The 26,243-nt window shown below is 41.3% G+C and overlaps 1 protein-coding gene across 1 annotated transcript in view; it reads right to left on the reverse strand.

The window, feature by feature from the left end:
• Positions 1 to 1,322: 1,322 nt before the first annotated feature.
• The window catches only part of LOC120027665 (cyclic nucleotide-gated cation channel beta-3-like), a 29,586-nt gene continuing 4,665 nt past the window's right edge, over positions 1,323 to 26,243 (reverse strand). Inside the window, exons 4-18 of the mRNA XM_038972659.1 lie at positions 20,483 to 20,643; positions 19,938 to 20,240; positions 19,392 to 19,600; positions 18,942 to 18,992; positions 18,683 to 18,769; positions 18,358 to 18,422; positions 16,273 to 16,395; positions 15,331 to 15,472; positions 10,088 to 10,247; positions 9,570 to 9,667; positions 7,097 to 7,180; positions 2,381 to 2,499; positions 1,969 to 2,121; positions 1,522 to 1,666; positions 1,323 to 1,349 (exon numbers count right to left, since the gene is read on the reverse strand). Of these exons, the coding sequence (XP_038828587.1) occupies positions 1,323 to 1,349; positions 1,522 to 1,666; positions 1,969 to 2,121; positions 2,381 to 2,499; positions 7,097 to 7,180; positions 9,570 to 9,667; positions 10,088 to 10,247; positions 15,331 to 15,472; positions 16,273 to 16,395; positions 18,358 to 18,422; positions 18,683 to 18,769; positions 18,942 to 18,992; positions 19,392 to 19,600; positions 19,938 to 20,240; positions 20,483 to 20,643 (1,927 nt within the window). The remainder of the gene's footprint in view (positions 1,350 to 1,521; positions 1,667 to 1,968; positions 2,122 to 2,380; positions 2,500 to 7,096; positions 7,181 to 9,569; positions 9,668 to 10,087; positions 10,248 to 15,330; positions 15,473 to 16,272; positions 16,396 to 18,357; positions 18,423 to 18,682; positions 18,770 to 18,941; positions 18,993 to 19,391; positions 19,601 to 19,937; positions 20,241 to 20,482; positions 20,644 to 26,243) is intronic.

Below are 26,243 nucleotides of genomic sequence, written 5' to 3' on the forward strand. Positions count from 1 at the left end.
CTCTGTCTAACCAACTGTCTAACCCTGAACGCCTGACAGTCGGAGCGACAGCCTGCCTCAGGTAATTAATCTCCTGTTCCATTAATTCCTTCATAGGAACTCCCCCTCTGCTCTTCACACTTCTCCACTCTTCCTATGGGATGGGTCAACAAAGAGCAGCTATCACTGCCACCTATGGCTGCTTCACATCCCCAACACTCTTCCTGTGACATTGGACTGTCTGGTAAATATACTGTACTCAAAGGTGTTGAATGAGCAGCAACTCTACCGTAGGAGGCCATTTTGTTTCTTGTCCATGGCTGCAGCAATCTTGGCAGTAGGTTTGGATAATTGACAATTCAAATTCAAATCAAATAATTGATCAATCAGAGATGTCTAGGAGTTGATCAACAAACTTCAAATAGGTTTAACACCAGATTCGGGTACATTTCTTAATACACAATAGTAAAGTAGCAACAGAATAATTGCACTGTGACTCTTAGGTAGGGACTAAACTCAGCTATGTTGAAGTGAATATAGTATTTGGGTTATTCTTAGCTTCGCTGGCTACTGTGTGTTAAAGCTGGGGACAGATACAGAGAGGAGACCACTTACTTAATTAAACATCACAATGTCCCGCCCCTTTCCTAGCTAAGACTTCACAATGTCCCACCCTGGATAAGGGGATTACTGGACTGAGATCTCCATGGTTGGCTTTCTTTCACATTCAACTACTATTCAACACAACACACAATAGATCATGAAGAAGAATATGATACTATGGAGCTGATGCAGTCGTTAGTAAATGAGAATTGATTTATTTAGGTAAATGTGTATCTTACAAAGCAGACAGATCGTATTAAATGTCACTTAAGTAGCTTGTTTCGTAGCTAAACTGTTACCCACCCGTTACACAGACAAATAAATCCTTTGATTGGCACTGCATCCATAACTGTCACCACAAACTACATGAGCTGTGTATTGGCAAATAAAAATTGTGATTGGTCCAAAATATAACAGTTTCTAAACCTGAAATATCATTTATAATTGATATGAAAAGAAAAACAATCAAAATACTTCTAGACATATTCGTTTTTTCCACTTTGTCTTTTCTTTAAATATTGCACATCTGAATAAAGTTTTTGAAAGATTAAACAATTCTAAAGGATAGTATGCGAGAGGGTAGTAGTATCCCTCTTACAAGAATCCCTCAAAATAGTGTTCTGTACACACACTCACATACTGGTCATTCAGCTGTGAGTGTAAAGAGGGGATTGAACAATAATGCACTGCAAATTCACCACAAAAGTAGTAAATATGAGAAACGATGCAGTTTGATATTCTCAATCTTGTTGATTTTGAGTGGCATGCTACAAGAGAAAGAAAACCACAACACAATACAGTAGATTACAAACCAGCTTGAGCCACTAACAGTATTTATAAAGTTGTCTTGTACAATTATCATCTGTAACTGAACATCAATGTACTGTACATACCTGCTGTTAACAACAGGTCAAAGTGAGAGTAAGGAATGTTTCTTACCTTGAGTTTCTCCAAAAAGCCTTTGCCGCCCCCAAAGACACGCAGCATTTTAGGAGTGGGGGGTTTGGGTCCGAACAGCGCCAGTCCTTTCTTTTTATCTTCAACAGCCTTAGCAGCAGCTGGACCCTTAGCCTTCATCAGTTTCCTTGGAAAATAATGAGTTATAAAGGAGTCAAGTGTATCTCTATTACATGACATGGTAACATTTTATTTGAATAGTCCATCTATAGCTCAATTAACTATAAATAGAGTTTGATGAGCTATTACTGTATAGATGGATTATCCAAATACCTATTTGTATTGATAAAGGTTAGCAGGGAAGCAGTATTCTTTAGCATTTTAAATGTTTTCCCTACAAGAGACTACTACTACTAACTAATTATCTTAGATTAAAACTAGGAACTAATCCAATGCAGTACCAATAATACAGCCAATCTCCTCTCTTACTTTCCTTTCCTGGCCAGAACTTTCTGAGCCATTGGGTAGTGGACCAGAATTTCAAAGAGATCCTTCTTTTCCAGGACGGACAGGTTAGCAAAGCCGTGAGCTTTGACATTAGCTGTCCTCCTGTTCCCGCCATCTTTAGACGACTGCAACAGACTGTTGAATAAAAACACTCCAATTGTATAATGTAATCTCACAACAAGGCATCTCGGTGTAGGCTACACCATGTCTGCTTCTGAAATGGCAGCCTATTTCCTACATAGTGCACTACTTTGATTTAGAGTGCATAGAGGATTACTTTTTAACAGAGCCTTATTATATGGGCCCTGATCAAAAATAGTGCACTGTAGGAAATAGGGTGCCTTTTCAGATGCAGCCCATTGTTTCATGTTCACAGGAGAGCTCTGTTCTGTACCTGATTTCTCCAAACACACAGCCAGCCTTCAGTGTAACGAACACGATGGAGTTATCTGGTCCACCAACCACCTGCACTGCTCCAGACTTGATTATGTACATCTCTTTACCAATATCTCCCTACGGGACAAGATAGTCAGTCAGAAAACTGTTATGCTATAGATGTATAGTGCCTTCAGAAAGTTTTCACACCCCTTGACTTTTCCACATTTTGTTGTGTTACAGCCTGAATTTAAAATAGATTACATTTAGATTTTGTGTCACTGGCAATACCCCCATAATGTCTAAGTGGAATTTTTAACAAATTAATAAAAAATGAAAAGCTGAATGGTTTTGAGTCAATAAGCATTCAACCCCTTCATTATGACAAGCCTAAATAAGTTCAGGAGTAAAATTGTGTCATGTCTGGGCTATCATTAAATGTGAAGACTTATTTATATCAAATCATAGGTTTAATTATTGCGTGATTGAAATAATCATGTAAACATTCATTAACTAGGAAGTCGGGGCACCACGGAAAATGGTGATTTACAGAGTTATAATTTCCAGAATATAACTCTTAAGATATTTTTAAATCTGATCAATTACAGTCTTCTATTAATTAATTATTATTACCTCATCAGTACTCATTACCGAACGTCGCAAACCCTTGGATATCTGCACGAACCCTAGCTTAAATCATGAATCAGCGATATACAAATTGGCTTAATTATTTATTTACTAACTAACTAAATAATCACACAGAATTACATAACAAACAAACAGTAGACATTTGGGTTACCACATGATACAAATAAAAAGTCTCTAGCGGACAAAGCCGATATGACGGCTTGGTAGTCAAAGGAAATCACTGAGACTGAGGAATTTTTGAGGAGTTTTTTGGCGAATGAGAAAGAGCGGGCAAGACAAAATGGATTCACTATACACAGTCTACAATTATATTCATTGAAATTATAATCCTTTGCACATGAACGGCTGCTTTTTCGAGAATAATTGCAATGTTTATATTTACGCCCGTATGCCGTTGCTGTCTTCTCTGTTGGAATCGCCGGTCCGTCTGCTGGAGAGTCAGTTCATCAGAGTGTCTCTGGTTAACTTCCCCAGAAGTCACAATGTTCTTTGTGGTTGTAGCTTTCTCCGCAGCTCTGGATAGTGTCTGTTGTAATGGATACGTCAAGCCTACAGGTGGTCGTTGCATAGAATAGATGCTTCCGCGGTTGTCAGTATTCTTGTACTAGACTTACGTACAGTTGAAGTCGGAAGTTTACATACACCTTAGCCAAATACATTTAAACTCTGTTTTTCACAATTCCTGACATTTAATCCTAGAAACAAAACATGTCTTAGGTCAGTAAGGATCACCACTTGATTTTAAGAATGTGAAATGTCAGAATAATAGTAGAGAGAATGATTTATTTTAGCTTTTATTTATTTCACAGTCCCAGTGTGTCAGAGGTTTACATACACAAGGTAAGTATTTGTTAGCATTGCCATTAAATAGTTTAACTTGGGTCAAATGTTTCGGGTAGCCTCCCACAAGCTTCCCACAATAAGTTGGGTGAATTTTGGCCCATTCCTCCTGACAGAGCTGGTGTAACTGAGTCAGGTTTGTAGGCCTCCTTGCTCGCACACACTTTTTCAGTTCTGCACACAAATTTTCTATAGGATTGAGGTCAGGGCTTTGTGATGGCCACTCCTGTAACGGCAGTCTTCGTTCTCCTCGTCTGAGGAGTCAGAATGGTCGGACCAAGATGCAGCGTGATGTGTATTCATATTTAATCGAATACTTTCAAGAACGAACAAAACAATAAACTGACAAAAACAACCGAAGATGCTACAGTCCCGAAAATGTGAACACAGAACACAGGAACACAGGAACAGGAACAATCACCCACAAAACACATTACAAAACAGGCTACCTAAATATGGTTCCCAATCAGAGACAATGACTAACACCTGCCTCTGATTGAGAACCATATCAGGCCAAACGACAAACCCAACATAGAAACACAAAACATAGATAACCCACCCAACTCACGCCCTGACCATACTAAAACAAAGAAAATACAAAAGAACTATGGTCAGAATGTGACAACTCCAATACCTTGACTTTGTTGTCCTTAAGCCATTTTGCCACAACTTTGGAAGTATGCTAGGGGTCATTGTCCATTTGGAAGACCCATTTACGAGCAAGCTTTAACTTCCTGACTGACGTCTTGAGATGTTGCTTCAATATATCCACATAATTTTACTCCCTCATGATGCCATCTATTTTGTGAAGTGCACCAGTCCCTCCTGCAGCAAAGCACCCCCACAACATGATGCTGCCACCCCCGTGCTTCACGGTTGGGATGGTGTTCTTCGGCTTACAAGCATCCCCCTTTCTCCTCCAAACATAACGATGGTCATTATGGCCAAAAAGTTCAATTTTTTTCCCATCAGACCAGAGGACATTTCTCCAAAAAGTACGATCTTTGTCCCCATGTGCAGTTGCAAACCGTAGTCTGGCTTTTTTATGGCGGTTTTGGAGCAGTGGCTTTTTCCTTGCTGAGTGGCCTTTCAGGACTCGTTTTACTGTGGATATAGATACTTTTGTACATGTTTCCTCCAGCATCTTCACAGGGTCCTTTGCTGTTGTTCTGGAATTGATAAGCACTTTTCGCACCAAAGTACGTTCTTCTCTAGGAGACAGAATACGTCTCCTTCCTGAGCGGTATGATGGCTGCGTGGTCCCATGGTGTTTATACTTGCGTACTATTGTTTGTACAGATGAACGTGGTACCTTCAGGCATTTGGAAATTGCTTGAAGGTAGGTCTACCATTTTCTTTCTGAGGTCTTGGCTGATTTCTTTTGATTTTCCCATGATGTCAAGCAAAGAGGCACTGAGTTTGAAGGTAGGCCTTGAAATACATCCACAGGTACCCCTCTAATTGACTCAAATTATGTCAATTAGCCTATCAGAAGCTTCTAAAGCCATGACATCATTTTCTGGAATTTTCCAAGTTGTTTAAAGGCACAGTCAACTTAGTGTATGTAAACTTCTGACCCACTGGAATTGTGATACAGTGAATTATATGTGAAATAATCTGTCTGTAAATAATTGTTGGAAAAATTACTTGTGTCATTGTCACACCCTGGCCTTAGTTATCTTTGTTTTCATTATTATTTTAGTTAGGTCAGGGTGTGACATGGGGAAGTATGTGTTTTGGTTTGTCTAGGGGTTTGTAGGTTTAATGGGGTAATGTCTTGTCTAGGTGTTTGTATGTCGATGGCTGCCTGGATTGGTTCTCAATTAGAGACAGCTGTGGTTTATTGTCTCTAATTGGGAGCCATATTTAAGGCAGCCATGGGCATCATGTGTTTGTGGGTAATTGTCTATGTTGAACGTTTTGTGGCTTGTCTGTACACTTACGTTATTTAGCTTCACGGTCGTTTTTTGTTAGTTTGTGTATAGTGTTCGTTTTCGTGTTTTTCTCTCTTCCACAATAAAGAGATGTATTTTGCACACGCTGCGCCTTGGTCCAATCTCTCACAAGAAGACGATCGTGACAGTCATGCACAAAGTAGATGTCCTAACTGACTTGCCAAAACTATAGTTTGTTAACAAGACATTTGTGGAGTGGTTGAAAAACAAGTTTTAATGTCTCCAACCTAAGTGTATGTAAACTTCCGACTTCAACTGTAATTTCTCGCTTCAGACTAGTAATTATACGTCTAGGAAATTCTGAAGTGTTCGATAGTCTCAGAGTTTAACCATTTCCAGCCGTGTAGCCAAATCTACAGCTGTATGGTCTACGTGGCCTATAGAATTGTAGCCATTCCAACGTGGGGACTGTACACTTTAAGAGATACAGTTGTGTGTTTCCTGTCCTTGATGAGATCACCAAATGAAACACACTCGACATGACTCTCCCTTAAGTGTCCACAGACCATTCTCACATTCTCAAAAATAGAAACATTGTTGAATTATTCAATCTTTTGATGGGGTCTCTCTGTTTCTCCATAGATATGTATCTCCATATCTCCAAGGGTCTCTCTGTGTTCCATAGTTTACATTCCAACCTCGAACACTACAGAGCATAGGGGCAGCGTATTTTATGGCCAACCATAAAAACAGTCGACTTTCTGCTCTCCCCCTCTATGAGAGAGAGCATGTTGTAGAGCGGACCCCCCTGTAACCTGATCCTTCAGATCGTCACAGGAGAGTTATGACAATTGTCACATAGTAAATTGCATGGATTCACTCTGTGTGCAATAATAGTGGAATAAATCAAGGGGTATGAATACCTTCTGAAGGCACTGTACATCTCTTTAACATTATCTCCCTATGGGGAACCAAATATACACACATATAGCTGATTTTAAAAAGCTGAGTATACTGCATGTCTTTACCAATATTACCCTATGCGGACGAAATAGTGTGAGCTGACCACATTTAACAGTTCCTTTATAGACTACATGAAACAGCTAATTCCATGTCTGCGTCTCTCTCTCTCTATCACCCCTTCTTTTTTATCTTTATCCCTCCTCTCTCTCTCTCTCTCTCTCTCTCTCCGTTCTCCCGCCTGTCTCCCTCTACGTAATTTCACCTCCAGCGATGACAGGATTATGTTTGACATGTTTAAGGAAGTGCTTCGGCAGCAGCAGATACCTTCTCGGTAGTCAATAAAACACACACACACACACACACACACACACACACACACACAAACTCACCTTCTGCACCACAAAGTCCCCAGGTAGATATATAATAGACTTAAGCCTCAGCAACATGTCTACCAACATCTGGTTATCACAACCCTGAGGAAATACAATTCAACATCATAGACTAAAGCATTACAATGTATTACATGTACACATTTCTGTGAGGTTGATTAAAGGAACATTCAAGATATGATGCATGTATTTCTGTACTTTGAAAGTTATATATCTTGAAAATTTGATCGCTGACATGCAAAATATTTTGGGACTATATCAACAATGGCCTAATGAAACAAATACCGAAATATAGTTTTTGGATGGAGTTTTCCTTTAAGTAATGTTTGTCTGTGCTGTGTGTGTGTGTGTGTGTGTGTGTGTGTGTGTGTGCGCGTTAGTGATGTGCGGGTTGACTCATATCCTGGCGGGTTTAGGGTCATGAAATATTGTATGGATGAAGGGCGGGCGGATTGAATAAAGAGAAAACAATACCTTAAAAAATCCATAAATGTATAATTCTTGTGCAATTTATGTCTATAGGCTACATTTAGGTTTTCCTTTTATGAATATAGGCTATCTGGCATTAGTGTGTAAGCCTAATGCTTGATGTCCACCAGATGCATTTAGTTTGTTTTGCTGGCCAGCATTTTCAGTACTTGACCTACGTGCTTTGCTTTTCATCTTGCTAAAAGCTAGCTGGTTGGAGTCTGTGTATGCACTTCTGTTTGTACCACCGCATGGTAAAGCAACAAATGAGCTGAAAATATTGAACACATGCTGTACACAGAACGCACCGCGGCACCCCTAACATAGCGTTGCAGACTGCTCCATTGACAATGAATGACTTCCAACTGAATGCAAAGTGTATGATGCATCTGGTGGACATGAGGCGCTCGCTTTAAGGCCTAACTGTACTGTACATGGGCCAAATAGACTACACGCCAAATGCTTTTGGGAACGGGCAGAAAAAATCCACAACAATCCAGAGGCAAAAACTAAAATGTCATAGTTTAATTCAGTAAGTGAAAAGCTGCAAAATGGAGAGTTGAAAACAAAGAGAAGGGAGGGCCAGAAAAGTCATGTTTGGGAAAGATTTGGTGAAGTGGTAAAAAAGGATGATAGAAGTGCTTGCTATGTTATGTGTGATGATTGTGAGGCGTTATACAAAATCGACAATAACAAGATGGGGACTTAAAATCAGCCAGGTCACCAGTGATACAAGTCAGTATTCGACGTCCATCCATTTCGGAGTACGTCAGGAGATGACGTGGATACCGGCCACAGCAGCGAGAGCTATTACGTTCAAGTAGGTTTGGGTTTTGCTAGGGCATTGGGGATGGCAGATGGGCGTAAGTATTTGCCTCGGATTCCAAAGGTTGCACGTTCGAATCCAGTGATAGAAAGTTGATTTTTACATTTGAGTTTTAAGCCTATCCCAAACCTTAACCCTTACCTTAACCATTCAAAGTTAATGCCTAACCTTAAGAATTTGGAGTTAATTCCTGAACCTTAACCTTTAACATTCAGAGTTAATGTCTGAACTTACCCTTAAACACTTGGAAATTTGACGTTTGGAACAACTTTGAAATGTGACATTTGAGAGAAACATGGATGAACGTCTAATTCTGAAGTGAGACTGTGAGAGCTGGTCGCTTCAAATAGGCCTATGGCACATCAAGGGAACTGTAGCCTACTGTTCAGTTGGGCTAAATGGAAACTGAAATCTGGACACTGACTGTAGGTCTATAACCTCTCACACAGTCTTAATATTAACTACTGCAGAATGAAGTATGTCTTGCATTAAAATGATACACCAAATGTAGGGTAAATATATTGACTCGGGAACAGGAGTGGAGTGATTTATTTCTTTCACCATCTTGAGAGAATGTGAATTCGCAGTCTGTAGAGGTGCTATCTTCATCAGCATCATAAAAGCTGATAGTATTTCAACCACATAAAATATGCATCCAATCCAACCTGAAATATTACCAGAAACATGTTGGGTCGTTTTCACAGTTTTCTATTTCCTTACAACTGGTCAAATGTATGTCATTTGGAAAATTTGCACAGAAAATATTTCCTGTAAAAAAAAAAATAGCATTTTATCGCAGGTCCTTAAACGTCTTTGCTCCGCGAAAGAAGCAGAGATGACAGAGAACTGTATCGATGTCAACTAGATTGAATCATTCATTGTATCGATTATTGATATTATTCTGGTGAGCAAGGGTTTATTTAGTCTTCCAGGGCAACATATAAGGTCAAAAGAAAAGCTACATGTATCTAACTATAGACAAGTTAACTAACAAATAGCCTACAAAAATATGGAAAATTATAAGCAGAAACATATCTAAATCAGGACCAAAACAATCCTGCACCCCCTGTCAAAAAATCATTCCGCAGTCTCTGATTGTAGCCTATAGCGCATGTTCGATATTAGCAGGTTAGGGCCTCCGATTTTCACTTTATCACATATACATGCTTTCGTGTGTACCTTAAATAGATCAATTTTCTGGAAGGTAGCCAGGTTGATGTCAACAGCAATGGCTGTCCTCATGACCAGAGGCATCTGCTCCAGCAGCTCAGATTCATCTAAAGGCAGGCAAGAAGAACCATAAATACACAGGTAATTACTGATGTCTTATCGAACGGAACTCTTATTCACTTAGACCTGAGCCTCTGTTAAAGGTAGACTCAGCGATATGATGTAGACGCAGAAAGTAAACAGCATAGTGGGTCAATTTCTGGAACAACTAAGCGCGAGGCTCAACTTCTCCACTGTTATACCACGCTGTACACAGTGTGAAGCAAACTCGTGCTTATGCTATCATAGTCTGTGTGTGGCTGTGGGAGAGCCAAGTGTTGCATCTCGCTCATCTCACTATTTCTGGTGCTGCTCCTAGCAACGTCATTTTGTAGAGTCTACCTTTAATGCTTGAAGTAAAATATTGAGGTTGCGTCTCAAATAGGGAATACAGTGCCACTTGAGACGCAGCCTGAGAGTTTCCTTACCTAGCATGCCCTGGGCGTCCCAAGTGTAGTTGTACCAGGTGCGTATTCTGTTCTGACACAGTTTGGGGATGTTATTTGACACCATATAATACACAGTGTTGTCCATGGAGGAACGAAAGTAGGTCTGGCCTGCGGTGGCTGCCCCAATGACATCTCTCATCTGGAATGGATCATATTAGACACATAGATCAGCTGAGGTCAAGCTCAAGTTCAACTTATAACTTCATAGGTGCGTTTGTTACAAGTTGGTTGTTAGCAAAATTATACATAAATCATTTTTTACAAACCCCCACCCCCGCGCACACATCAACTTGTAACAAATGTAATAAGTGACATTTACAATATATCAAATAAACATGTCACAGGAATTCCAAGCTAAATATTGGTCAGTGAGGCTGGTCAGTAGGATAAAATCATATTTGATTCATTACCAACCCACCACCTGACTACCTACCTGCATTTTTACAGGTTTATAATCTACTAAACTCAGCAAAAAAAGAAACGTCCCTTTTTCAGGACCCTGTTTTTTCAAAGATAATTTGTAAAAATCCAAATAACTTCACAGATCTTCATTGTAAAGGGTTTAAACACTGTTTCCCATGCTTGTTCAATGAACCATAAACAATTAATGAACATGCACCTGTGGAACGGTTGTTAAGACACTAACAGCTTACAGACGGTAGGCAATTAAGGTTACAGTTATGAAAACTTAGGACACTAAAGAGGCCTTTCTACTGACTCTGAAAAACACCAAAAGAAAGATGCCCAGGGTCCCTGCTCATCTGCGGGAACGTGTCTTAGGCATGGTGCAAGGAGGCATGAGGACTGCAGTGGCCAGGGCAATAAATTGCAATGTCCGTACTGTGAGACGCCTAAGACAGCACTACAGGGAGACAGGATGGACAGCTGATCGTCCTCGCAGTGGCAGACCACGTGTAACAACACCTAGGTACAGCATGGCAACAACAACTGCCTGAGTTACACCAGCAACGCACAATCCCTCCGTCAGTGCTCAGACTGTCGAAATAGGCTGAGAGAGACTGGACTGAGGGCTTATAGGCCTGTTGTAAGGCAGGTCCTCACCAGACATCACCAGCAATGACGTTACCTATGGTCGCAAACCCACCATCGCGGGACCAGACATGACTGGCAAAAAGTGCCCTTCACTGACGAGTCGCGATTTTGTCTCACCAGGGGTGATGGTCGGATTTGCGTTCATCGTCAAAGGAATGAGCGTTACACCGAGGCCTGTACTCTGGAGCGGGATTGATTTGGAGGTGGAGGGTCTATCATGTTCTGGGGCGGTGTGTCACAGCATCATCGGACTGAGGTTGTGTGTTACTGGGAAGACATCCTCCTCCCTCATGTGGTACCCTTCCTGCAGGCTCATCCTGACATGACCCTCCAGCATGACAATGCCACCAGCCATACTGCTCGTTCTGTGTGTGATTTCCTGCAAGACAAGAATGTCAGTGTTCTGCCATGGCCAGCGAAGAGGCCGGATCTCAATCCCATTGAGCACGTCTGGGACCTGTTGGATCGGAGAGTGAGGGCTAGGGCCATTCCCCCCAGAAATGTCCGGGAACTTGCAGGTGCCTTGGTGGAAGAGTGGGATAACATCTCACAGCAAGAACTGGCAAATCTGGTGCAGTCCATGAGGAGGAGATGCACTGCAGTACTTAATGCAGCTGGTGGCCACAGCAGATACTGACTGTTACTTTTGATTTTGACTCCCCCTTTGTTCAGGTACACATTATTCCATTTATGTTAGTCACATGTCTGTGGAACCTGTTCAGTTTATGTCTCAGTTGTTGAATCGTGTTATGTTCATACAAATATTTACACATGTTAAGTTTGCTGAAAATTAAAGCAATTGACAGTGAGAGGACATTTCTTTTTTTGCTGAGTTTATATCTATATCCGTCTGGATAGATCAGAGTCCGGAGACTGAGGTGGCTATGGGCCAGGGAAATAACGCTATCATCAAACATCTTTTTTTGTTCACTTAAACAGATTGAGTCTAATCCTGGACTTCAACAGCGATTCTCCAGTGAGATTGCTTTTTAGTCAAGGACTAGGCTTAATCTGTATCCAGGAAACTCAGTTACTTTCGTAACCCCAGTTCTCTGATATTATGAGTGAAATATCTCACATATGGGATTGACCTGAATCTCAGAAGCTCAAAGAACCAATTGCACACGTTTGTTGGAGACAGACAGGTCGAGTGGCAAATGAGGTGAGCCCCTCCCCTCACGATAAGGAGCAACTCGCCCACCCTCTAGTCATTTTCAAGCATTCCGAACTTCCTCACACTCTTGCGAGTAGGTGAATGCGGTGAGATATCTCACTCATAATATTAGAAAACCGGGGTTACGAAAGTAACCTTGAGTTCTCTTTCAAAAATCCCACATAATATCTCACATGTGGGTTTTTGGCCAACTCCCATATCGCAAGCATGCTCTCCGAAGCCAGGTAACAATATGCACCAAAGAAGGTACAGTGATGTCTAGCTGGTAGAACCTCATAAAAGTATGAGAGGACACCCAACAAGCCACATCGCAAATCTCCTGTAAGGAGATGCCCTTGAACAGTTCCCAAGAGGTAAACATACCTCTGGTGGAGTGAGCCCTCAGACTCTCTGCAGGCTGTAAGCCCTTGCTATTATAGGCTAATATAATAGCTTCCACAATCCAATGTGATAACTGTTGACAAGAGAGGGGCCTCCCCTTGCAAGGAGGTGCCCAGGACACAAAGAGTTGGTCGCTTTTGTGCAAAGCTCTTGTTCTATCCAAGTATACACGTAATGCACGTACTGGACACAAATTATGGATATGCTCTTCTTCCGTAGAAGTGAAGGGTGGCGGGTGGAAAGCCAAGGTTGCTGACCTTAGGCATAAAGACGAGGTTGGGCAACAAAGAAACCTTGGAAAAGCCCGGGGCAAACTGTAGACACGAATGGTGAGCTGATAGTGCATGCAGCTCACTCACTCACTTTGCGGACATAAAGGCGACCAGTAAAGTGGTCCTAAGGAGAGATACCTCATCTCAACGCTTTCCAGCGGCTCAAAAGGCTGCCGTGAAATAGCCAAAAGACGGAGCAAAGGCTTTGATATTGGAGGTAAGTGGACTGCCCCTTCATGAAACAATAACAAGGGGTGTTTTCCCACTGTTATTGTTAAAGCCTATATGACAGGCCGAGATAGCAGCTAGATAGACCTTAAAACTTCTTATGGCTGAGATCCCGTTAACGGGATCGACTTGACAACAGCCAGTGAAAGTGCAGGGCGCCAAATTCAAACAACAGAAATCTCATAATTAAAATTCCTCAAACATACAAGTATTATACACCATTTTAAAGATAAACTTGTTGTTAATCCCACCACAGTGTCCGATTTCAAAAAGGATTTACGACGAAAACATACCATGCGATTATGTTAGGTCAGCACCTAGTCATAGAAAAACACAGCCATTTTTCCAGCCAAAGAGAGGAGACACAAAAAGCAGAAATAGAGATAAAAATGAATCACTAACCTTTGATGATCTTCATCAGATGACACTCATAGGACTTCATTTTACACAATACATGTATGTTTGGTTCAGTAAAGTTCATATTTGTATCCAAAAATCTCTGCCTGGGTTCAGGACCCAGGCAGACAGCACACAGGGAGTGCGTGTCCTTGCCTGATATGGTTAAACTGCATGGACATAGATGTGCCGGTGCTGGGGCAGGTGCCCGGGGCTGGCAGGCTCCATGGTGCCAAAAAAACAGCTAATCCGAGAATAAAGTGAAACTAAACTAGCGTTCACCACGTGGGCTAATAGCCTAGCTAGTTAGCACAGTACTAGCCGGAGAAAGCTAATCCTTTAACAATGTGAACGTAGCTACCAAGGAATTTGAAATTCGAAGAAATTTGGCTTGTCACCAAAAGCACTCACAAGCTTTTACAGATGCACAATCGAGAGCATCCTGTCGGGCTGTATCACCGCCTGGTACGGCAACTGCTCCGCCCACAACCGTAAGGCTCTCCAGAAGGTAGTGAGGTCTGCACAACGCATCACCGGGGGCAAACTACCTGCCCTCCAGGACACCTACACCACCCGATGTCACAGGAAGGCCATAAAGATCATCAAGGACAACAACCACCCGAGCCACTGCCTGTTCACCCCACTATCATCCAGAAGGTGAGGTCAGTACAGATGCATCAAAGCAGGGGCCGAGAGACTGAAAAACAGCTTCTATCTCAAGGCCATCAGACTGTTAAACAGCCACCACTAACATTGAGTGGCTGCTGCCAACATACTGACTCAACTCCAGCCACTTTAATAATGGAAAAATGGATGTAAAAAATGTATCACTAGCCACTTTAAACAATGCCACTTAATATAATGTTTACATACCCTACATTACTCATCTCATATGTATATACTGTACTCGATACCATCTACTGCATCCTGCCTATGCCGTACCATCACTCATTCATATATTTTTATGTTCATATTCTTCATCCCTTTACACTTGTGTGTATAAGGTAGTTGTTGTGAAATTGTTAGGTTAGATTACTCGTTCGTTATTACTGCATTGTCGGAACTAGAAGCACAAGCATTTCGCTACACTCGCATTAACATCTGCTAACCATGTGTATGTGACAAATAACATTTGATTTGATTTGATTTTACCATTCGCCTCATGTGCTAGTAACTTAGCTAGTTAGCACAATGTTAGCCAAAGGAAGCTAGCGCTTTGTTGGACTTGCGACGAACAAAAGCATGTCTCTCGACCTAAAAAAAGCTAGCTAGACTTGCAGCGACCTAGCCAGGTTAGCTAAGCCTTGCAGCTAAGCTAGCCAAGTCTCAGTAGCTTGCCATGTACCACAGGAGACAAAGGGAAGAAAAAGTAGAAAAGCAAATTCTTACCCGAAGCGAAAACATTCCTTTCGGTAAAGTCACCCAACACAGAAGATGAGAACTGAAAAACCTGCTGTTGAGATTCAGGTCAATTCCACATGTGAGATATTGAAACTAATAATTGAAAGAGAACCGCCCACCCAGTTATTCACTACGACATCTATGCTATGGCTATGACAAAGACAGAGACTAGGTTGTGGTGTAAGAAACACTGCTAAGGTTAAGGTTTCCAGATGAATCATGGGAGAATGGGGGGCTTTGATTAGTTCAATAGGAACTCTAGATCCTAGATGGGAAAGCCAATGGGAGATCTATCTGACTATGTCTCTTCCTGTTACCTGTCCAATCAAACTGGAGAACACGAAGACACCCACGAAAAAGTTTGACAACTGAAATGTAATCTCAAAGACTGTGTGGGGCTCGGGAAGACCACCGATGTTGATCAGACTGCGGACTGCGTAATAGTAACAACGCAAGTACCTGTAGAGAGGAGTGGGGTATTAGACAGGTATCTGCGTGTGGAGAGGGGGTGGCGTTAGGAGGGGTGCTAGTCTCTCTGCTCCGCGGTAGCTAGGTCATTTGATTGTGTGTTTTTGACCACCCTGGCACTGGATCAAAGGTTATGACAGGACATGGGAAAAGTGTTAAAATTGTTGGGTGGAAAATCATTTTTGGGGGGTGGTCATATTTGAAGAGAAAAACTGCACCAAAAAAAATCAAGAATTGTAGAAAAAAGGAAATTGTCAAACACCAAAACAAAATAAAAGACAAAAAATCTGACAAAAATCAAGCACACTAAGAAGACTACCTGGCCAAGAAAGATGGACAAAAAGAAGGCGCCGAAAAAATAGTTGGCCATCTGAAACACCTGGCCGAATAAGGTGTCGGGAAATGGCAACTCAGCGATCATCAGCAGGGATTTCTCCGCATAGAAGAAACTGCTCAGGTAACTAAAACAAAAAATACATAAGGCAGTCCAAATAGAGAAAAAAAGTATACATAGTCCAAAGTATGTCCAAATAATGTATATAGATAATCAACTACAAGTAACATGCATGGTCTCATTCTACTAATGTGTATAGCTTTAGAACAGTACTTCCTTACAGTATTGACATGGATATACAGTGCAAAAGTATATGACAAATGAACAAGATGCAAATGACTAATGTTATACAGTAGATACGGTCATGCAGTAACTAAAATTGAACAATAACTTGAGCTCTGCATAGGTGTGCACTGACAACGGGAGATATACAATTGAGTTGGTGTAATGTACATACGCGTTGCCTTTGCCAGTGTAGACCCATGTGGTCTTGCCGATGCCCTGGTAGGCCGAGGCCACGTAGTAGGCACAGGCGTTAAGGTGGAGCATGAAGAGCAGGTAGCCAATGGTGCGGACCACTCTTGTAACACAGAAAGCAAGGGTATAGCACTTCAAGATACAGTACTAGTCAAAAGTTAGGACACACCTACTCATTCAAGGGTTTTTCTTTATTTTTACTATTTTTACATTGTAGAAAAACAATGAAGACATCAAAACTATGAACACATATGGTATCATGTAGTAACCAAAATATGGTTAAACAAATGAAAATATACACCACCATTCAAAAGTTTGGGGTCACTTAGAAATGTCCTTGTTTTTGAAAGAAAATAAAAATTTCTGTCCATTAAAATAACAGCAAATTGATCAGAAATACAGTGTAGACATTGTTAATGTTGTAAATGACTATTGTACTGTACTGTAGCTGAAAATGGCAGATTTTTTATGAAATCTATATAGGCGTACAGAGGCCCATTATCAGCAACCATCACTCCTCTGTTCCAACGGCACGTTGTGTTAGCTATTCCAAGTTGATCATTTTTTGCAATTATGTTAGCACAGCTGAAAACTATTGTGCTGATTACAAGATGAACAATGTCTACACTATTTCTGATCAATTTGATGTTATTTGAATGGACAAAAAAATGCTTTTCTTTCAAAAACAAGGACATTTCTAAGTGACCCCAAACTTTTGAACGGTAGTGTATGTTATATTTTAGATTTTTCAAAGTAGCCACCCTTTGCCTTGATGACAGCTTTGCACACTCTAGGCATTCTCTCAACCGGCTTCATGAGGAATGTTTTTCCAACAGTCTTGAAGGAGTTCCCACATATGCTGAGCAGTTGTTGACTGCTTTTCCTTCTTTCTGCGGTCCAACTCATCCCAAACCATCTCAATTGGGTCGAGGTTGGGTGATTGTGGAGGCCAGGTCATCTGATGCAGCACTCCATCACTCTCCTTCTTGGAAAAATAGCCCTTACACGGCTTAGAGGTGTGTTGGGTCATTGTCCTGTTGAAAAACAAATGATAGTCCCACTAAGCGCAAACCAGATGCGATGGTGTATCGCTGCAGAATGCTGTGGAAGCCATGCTGGTTAAGTGTGCCTTGAATTCTAAATAAATCACTGACAGTGTCACCAGCAAAGCACCCCCACACCATCCCACCTCCTCCTCCATGCTTCATGGTGAGAACCACACATGCGGAGATCATCCATTCACCAACTCTGTGTCTCAAAAAAGACACGGCAGTTGTAACCAAACATTTGGACTCATCAGACCAAAGGACAGATTTCGACCAGTCTAATGTCCATTGCTTGTGTTTCTTGGCAATTCAACCATGAAGGCCTGATTCACGCAGTCTCCTCTGAACAGTGGATGTTGAGATGCGTCTGTTACTTGAACTCTGAAGCATTTATTTGGGCTGCAATCTGAGGTGCAGTTAACTCTAATGAACTTATCCGCTGTAGTAGAGGTAACTCTGGGTGCTCATGAAAAACTGTGCTCATGAGAGCCAGTTTCATCATAGCGCTTGATGGTTTTTGCGACTGCACTAGAAGAGCCACACATGTTAATTGAAATGCATTCCAGGTGACTACCTCATGAAGCTGGTTGAGAGAATGCCAAAAGTGTGCAGAGCTGTCATCAAGGCAAAGGGTGTCTACTTTGAAGAATCTCAAATATAAAATGTATTTTGATTTGTTTTAACACTTTTTTGGTTACTACACGATTCCATGTGTGTTATTTCATAGTGTTGATGTCTTCACTATTATTCTACAATGTAGAAAATAGTAAAAACAAAGAAAAACCCTTAAATGAGTAGTTGTGTCCAAACTTTTGACTGGTACTGTAAATGTTGCTGTAAAAAGGAATATAGAAATGTACTGTATTTGAGTGATTGGTTGTTTGTTTGATTGATTGAAGGGCCATCAGCTCACTGCTGACAGTCATGTCGGATTTCATCATATTTGGAGTTGGTACAGTATAAAGGATTGATTCTAGGCAAAACATAGGCATACTTAAGTTGTAAAGTTAGTGACATACCTCCAAATGTAGGCCTTGGACATGAGGCTCTCCAGACGATCACTGAACTCAAAGAATGTGTCCACCTAAAGAAGACCTCAAAATCAACACCCCAAAAGTAGCAAAAAAAAGAGGACCACAATGAAAGTCTTTTTACGTTATTGTGTTTATCCTCGACTGGATTTGGTATATGTATCTGTTGCAGGGTTGTACATTTTTAAGCATTTTAAATTGTTAAATTGTCAAATAAAATCTAAAAGTAGCAAACATAAAACAGTAGAATCAGTGTTAACAGTTGAGTCATGCTTGTTTCAGCATAAGATGACCATAACAGAAAATGTTTTACCTTTATCATTCGATTGAATCTGAAGATGGATTTGTATCCGAAATGGAAGCATAGCAAGTCTATGGGTGCCATTGCTATCATGTCCATCTGAGAAAAGAGACAAATAAGTTACAGTAGGTGGTAACTCTGAAGCCCCTTACCTTGAAGACATTCAGAAAAAAAAAAGTTTTTTAATCAAATTCATAAATGTTAGATGTTTGTGTTTAAGCCATGAAAAATTTCTACAGTTTACATAACAAAAATTACATCTTTGAAGTACCTTAAATCTCTCAGAGTTTCTGTAGTACGCTTTGGTTATAATCCTGTCTTTCTGAAAGACAGAACATTCAAAAGATGAAATCACATCTACCTTAGCAATGTTTATGCAGAATACCCATTTACACAACTACTGCCAGTCCACTGCACACAAGTCTCATTTTGAATACCGGAAGACTGAAAGGGTCGACCTGTGTGGGGAAGTCTATCTGGTCTTTCTAAACACCTTATAAAACATATAATTATGAAATTTCATTGGACTATGGGAAAGACTGATACATGTATACCCTGCTGCAAAACTTATGCAATGCAGGTATGCTTAAATTGAGCTGGAATTGTCATCTTGGCCATTTATTTTTCATATTTAATTGTTCATAAGTGTTCAAACTGTAACACTCACAAAATGCCCTCATAGTTTAAGGACAGTAGTAGTCCTACTTCCTGAGGGACTTACAACCACGTCCCCTCCTTTGACGAACTGCTTGCGGGCCTGGAAGAAGATTGAATCAATGAGATAGATGAAATCAGCCACAAGGTCCATGGCTATCCAGTAAGGGATCCACTCCGGGGTGTGGTAGGGGAAACACAGACGAGCCGTCATGAACCAGGTGTTGTAGTTGAAGGCCAAAGTCACCAGGGTGAGCCACACGATGTACGCACGATCTACAGAGAGAGGAGGAAAGGGAGAAAGTATGAGGAGAGAGAGACAGGAGGGAGGGAGAGAGAGAGAGAGAGAGAGAGAGAGAGAGAGAGAGAGAGAGAGAGAGAGAGAGCAAGAGAGGGGGATAGAGGGAGATTGATTCATTATCTATGTAAAAGCTACGGTGCAAGTAGCTGCAAGGCCCGAATCCAAACTCTTTACTATTACTGCATTAACACTGAAAAGGAACATACATTGCAATAAATCATCTTATTGCATGGTCAATTATTTACAAAAAAAATTCAGTAGATGTTGCTTAGCAGTTTACCAGAGCAGCAGCAGTCGGCATACAGTACGTACCTGAGAATGGATCTATGGTGGATGGCAGCACTGAGTCCATCGCATCCTCAATAGGTTTTAGCCTCCTGTCAAGGAAGGCGGCAACTTCCTGGCCAAAAGTTGGTTTGACCACAGGCTCCGATGCTTTTGCTTCATCTTTCGCTTTTTGCTCTGCCGCTTTCTTTTCCGCCATCTCCTGCTTTTTCTTCTCTGCCGCCTCTTTCTTTTTTAAGTCTTCCTCTTCTTTCTTTATCCTATCTTGCTCTTCTTTTATTAGCCTCTCTTTAATTAATATTTCATAATCGTTTTTTCGATAAATGGGAGCTTGAGTAGAATAAAGAATTAAAACATTACAAAGTTACATCCTATGATAACCCATAGTCAACAAATATAGCTAAGGAGTCAGATAGATATTTTACACAAAACGGTGCTAAAGCTAACAGGTTTACTAAATAAACTAAATAAAGAACAAACTAAATATGTGTATCCTCTGTGTATTTGAATCCCTTATGACTCACAATGAATCCACTTCATTTCTTATGACTACCTTGAGTGTGGAAACTTACTGACTGGAGGGCTGAATTCAGGTGAGGATGCGTGCGGGTCTATGAGCTTCTCTCTGTATATTTCTGTTCTCTCTCTCATCCTCTTCACTATGACCCGGAGCTGATCATCAGAGTACCTATTTACCACTATAGGAGGTGGTGGAGGAGGGGGAACTTCTTCTCTGGAATGGAAAATAAAATAACTTGACAGTGAGTTTCACCATTACTGCATCACAGAATAAGACTCCCATTACATTGCCCTTATTGCAGAATTATTTCAAAATACAGCTCTTTCAGAAAGATAACTGTGTCAACACTGTCTCAAGTTTTTATTCTGAGTGGCAGTCTTTTTGTGCCAACTCATGCCAGAGCACAAACAGATCTGGGACCTCAGACAATATCTCAGTTTTGCTCAATTTCAACTGAATATGTTGGTGAAACACTATAAACGAATAAAGTGTTCCCTCTGCTGGAAAAAACACCACATTACACCCATGCTTTAAAAGGGAACTGCACCTGCTGATTTGGCCTCGTTTTTTGGTTTGCTCCTCAAGAAATGCTGACGACCATGACAGAAGCAAGATATGTTTTTTAACTGATCTCATTGTTCTATCTGTGCCTACCATGAGTTGGCTTGGGGGTGTGGTTTGATGTGCGTGTTTCCTGGGTGTGTCCTTGCCACCAAGACACATATCTGTCAGAACCTTGCCTGCAGTTGTCTCCTTCCACTATATAACAACAAACAAACGCCCTGCAGGTTGATTTCAATAACTACAGGCAGATGTACAGTACAGTATGGTGAGATGTCGGATGAAGCTTTGAATAGGTCAGTAGCCTACAGAGTAATATGAGAACAATGACATTGCTTTATTTATGTGGACATTCTAAATTACAGTGACTTCAGAAAGTATTCACACCCCTTGACATTTTCCACATTTTGTTGTGTTACAAAGTGGGATTAAAATGTATTTAAGTCATTTTTTGTCAACGATTTACACAAATTACTCTGTCAAAGTGGAAGAAATATTCTAAAGAATATATATATAAAACTGATCAAAAAAAGAAACGTCCTCTCACTGTCAACTGCATTTATTTTCAGCAAACTTAAAATGTGTAAATATTTGTATGAACATAGCAAGATTCAACAGAGGAGATGGGTATGTTCCTGACAACTTGTCCGAGTTGAAAGAGACAGACTGGCTGGGCGACTTTGCTTTCGGTGTGGACATATTTGGGCATCTGAACGATCTAAATGTGAAACTACAGGCAAATTGTATTTTTGAACATGAACTGTATTCCAACGTGAAAGCATTCAATGCTTATGTTATTCTCCAGACAAATGAGCAGCCGGTCTCTTGCTCATTTTCCGACACTGGCCTCACTGAACGCGCCCACATCGCAGTGCCGCACTGAGACATACAGTAGCACTTCCATCGACCTGCATGCTGAGTTTTCCCGCCGCTTCTCAGACTTCACCAAGATTGAGACTGAGCTGGAGCTTGTTTCATGCCCCCTGTCTTTCGACAGTGAGAAAGCACCACCAGACACACAATTGGAGCTCATCGACATCCAATGTGACAGTGCTTTGGAGGAGAAGTACAAAAGAGCAACAATAGATCAGTTCTATGGCTCCCTGAATGAAACACGCCCAAAGGATGCTTGTTTTATTCAGGTCCACATATGTGTGTGAACAAACGTTCTCATTCATGAATTACAACAAATCGAGTCACAGGTCAAATTTAACAAATTACCACTTGTCAGCTGTTCTGAGAATCTCTAAATCAATGATGACACCAGACTTTGATACCATTGCCAAGAGAGGTGACCAGACCCATTGTTCATATTAAGACTCAAATAACCGTGACTGGGGTAGGCAAGGATTATGCTTTTTCATGGTGATGGTTATGCAGTGAGAATCATCCAGCAATGCACTTGGATACAAGTAATAACTAATGAGTCAGATTTGGGCTGAGGTGATTGGATAACTGTAAATATGGCTCACAATGGAGATAAGAATTGTTCCTTACTATGTTCTAAAAAATAGACCATTCCAAATTAAACGGATGCCCTTACCATATGTTTCACTCAAATTTGAGAATAGTTTTTTTTACACATCTGCTATTACATGTTGCATGTCTCCAGTCATGAAATATACAGTATATCCATTTTTAAGTTTGCATATTGTGACTACGTTTGATTGTACTTTACAAGGGTAGAGATGCAGGATCTGTGTGTGTTTTTGACTGTGTCTTTATAGTTAGAAATTATATACATTTTGTAAAAAACATGAAAAATCTGTTCACAAAAAACAAGGGTAGTGATGGTGCAAGGGTATAATTGTTCTGTAAGCATTTGTACACCTACAGTACACTAGTAGTTCCGTGTCAATTTGCAAATGAATAAAGGCTTCACATTTTTTGTCACGCATATAGTGTCCCTTCACTTGGTTTCAAAAACTCAATGTGGCCATTGAGCCAAAAGGTTGCCCACCCCTGGGTTATGGTATGGGCAGGTATAAGCTACGGACAACGAACACAATGGCATTATATTGATGGCAATTTGAATGTACAGAGATATCGTGATGAGATCCTGTGGCCCATTGTCATGCCATTCATCTGCCACCATCACCTCATGTTTCAGCATGATAATGCACAGCCCCATGTCACAAGGATCTGTACATAATTCCTAGAAGCTGAAAATGTCCCAGTTCTGGGCCTCCCGGGTGGCGCAGTCGCCTAAGGCACTGCATCGCAGTGCTAGCTGTGCCACTAGAGATTCTGGGTTCGAGCCCAGGCTCTGTAGCAGCCGGCCGCGACCGGGAGGCCTATGGGGCGGCGCACAATTGGCCCAGCGTCGTCCGGGTTAGGGAGGGTTTGGCCGGCAGGGATATCCTTGTCTCATCGCGCACTAGCAACTTCTGTGGCGGGCCGGGCGCAGTGCACGCTGACACGGTCGCCAGGTGTAAGGTGTTTCCTCCAACACATTGGTGCGGCTGGCTTCCGGGTTGGATGGGCATTGTGTCAAGAGGCAGTGTTGGGTTGTGTTTCGGAGGACGCATGGCTCTCGACCTTAGCCTCTCCCGAGTCCGTACGGGAGTTGCAGCGATGAGACAAGACTGTAACTACTACCAATTGGATACCACGAAATTGGGGAGAAAAAAGGGGTGAAAAAAATTATAAAAAAATGAAAATGTCCAAGTTCTTGGCCTGCATACTCACCAGACATGCCACCCATTGAGCATGTTTGGGATGCTCTGGATCAATGTGTGTATCAGCGTGTTCCAGTTCCCGCCAATATCCAGAAACTTCGAGCAGCCATTAAAGAGGAGTGGGACAACATTCCACAGGCCACAATCAACAACTTGATCAACTCCATGTGAAGGAGATGTGTCGCGCTGCATTAGGCCAATGGTGGTCACACCAGATACTAACAGGTTTTCTGATCCATGACCCTACCTTTTTTTTAAGGTATCTGTGACCAACAAATGCATATATGTATTCCCAGTCATGTGAAATCCATAGATTAGAGCCTAATGAATGTATTTCAATTGACTGATTTCCTTATGTGAACTGTAACTTCTTTGGAATTGTTGCATGAATGAATGAATGAAGGACATTTTATTTTCGTGTCAAATTACCAATTGGCAACCCATCACTTAAGGGATTAATTGACACATAAACAAACATTACAATGATTCACTATGGGAATTAAATTATAATTTTTCTTCCGGTATTCGCTGCATTACAAAAAAATACAATACATCAATACATAATAGTAAATAAGGTTATCCAAACAATAACTACATCCCTAGAGCAGTACAATAATATCCATCCATCCATCCATACATACATCCATACATACCATATACAGACCAATAAATACAGAAAAAAATAAACAGAAGTCACTTGAACCCAGTCTGACACAAAGAGAAGATTTATATGGTAGACAAGCCTATACACAATCTATATACACACACCATTAACCACATAGAAGATAAATATCTTTACTATTTATTTATTTATTTTTTATTTTTTTCCACCTTTATTTAACCAGGTAGGCTAGTTGAGAACAAGTTCTCATTTGCAACTGCGACCTGGCCAAGATAAAGCATAGCAGTGTGAACAGACAACAACACAGAGTTACACATGGAGTAAACAATAAACAAGTCAATAACATGGTAGGAAAAAAAAGAGAATCTATATACAATGTGTGCAAAAGGCATGAGGAGGTAGGCAATAAATCGAATAATTACAATTTAGCAGATTAACACTGGAGTGATAAATCATCAGATGATCATGTGCAAGTAGAGATACTGGTGTGCAAAAGAGCAGAAAAGTAAATAAATAAAAGCAGTATGGGGGGTGAGGTAGTTAAATTGGGTGGGCTATATACCGATGGACTATGTACAGCTGCAGCGATCGGTTAGCTGCTCGGATAGCAGATGTTTAAAGTTGTTGAGGGAGATAAAAGTCTCCAACTTCAGAGATTTTTGCAATTCGTTCCAGTCGCAGGCAGCAGAGAACTGGAAGGAAAGGCGTCCAAATGAGGTTTTGGCTTTAGGGATGATCAGTGAGATACACCTGCTGGAGCGCGTGCTACGGGTGGGTGTAGCCATCGTGACCAGTGAACTGAGATAAGGCGGCACTTTACCTAGCAAAGACTTATAGATGACCTGGAGCCAGTGGGTCTGACGACGAACATGTAGCGAGGGCCAGCCGACTAGGGCATACAGGTCGCAGTGGTGGGTCGTATAAGGTGCTTTAGTAACAAAACGGATGGCACTATGATAAACTGCATCCAGTTTGCTGAGTAGAGTATTGGAAGCTATTTTGTAGATGACATCGCCGAAGTCGAGGATCGGTAGGATAGTCAGTTTTACTAGGGTAAGTTTGGCGGCGTGAGTGAAGGAGGCTTTGTTGCGAAATAGAAAGCCGACTCTAGATTTGATTTTGGATTGGAGATGTTTGATATGAGTCTGGAAGGAGAGTTTGCAGTCTAGCCAGACACCTATGTACTTATAGATGTCCACATATTCTAGGTCGGAACTGTCCAGGGTGGTGATGCTAGTCAGGCGTGCGGGTGCAGGCAGCGAACGGTTGAAAAGCATGCATTTGGTTTTACTAGCGTTTAAGAGCCGTTGGAGGCCACGGAAGGAGTGTTGTATGGCATTGAAGCTCGTTTGGAGGTTAGATCGCACAATGTCCAAGGAAGGGCCAGAAGTATACAGAATGGTGTCGTCTGCGTAGAGGTGGATCAATTATAGGTAGCCCTTTTTCTTTAATTCCAGGCTTTATCTAAATATTCCGCAAACGGTAATACACAATGGCAGTGGTGGGCCGTCAGGGCCTGCAAGGCCTTCTCTGCTGGCCTAAACATCATCAGAATATAATTTTTTTTTTAAATATATTTTCCCACAAATATGTATTAAATTATTCCCCAGAGTAAGAGTTATACTCTTCATTTCATAGCTTTCCTCTTGGTTGCACTGCTTCCAGCCCCAGGTTGAGATTTGGAGGGCTGGTCTTTATGTTAGATCTTTTATCCAATCATATTCAGCCATCATGTGTTGCCAGGGGTCTAAAATCTGCCCTCAGGCCTTCAGAATCAACAGTGCGGGCGCTTGTAGCTTATAGTGAATGGAAATGAAAATTTAGTGTCAACCAATCAGCTTTAGAGTTGGCTATTGTACGCCTTCTGGCTGGCTCCAGTGTTACACAGGAGCCAGCTAGCAGGCGTTGTCACGACTTCTACCGAAGGTAACTCCTCTCCCTGTTCGGGCGGC

Source organism: Salvelinus namaycush, chromosome 33 (genome assembly GCF_016432855.1).
Source record: "Salvelinus namaycush isolate Seneca chromosome 33, SaNama_1.0, whole genome shotgun sequence".
Classification (NCBI taxonomy): Eukaryota; Metazoa; Chordata; class Actinopteri; order Salmoniformes; family Salmonidae; genus Salvelinus; species Salvelinus namaycush.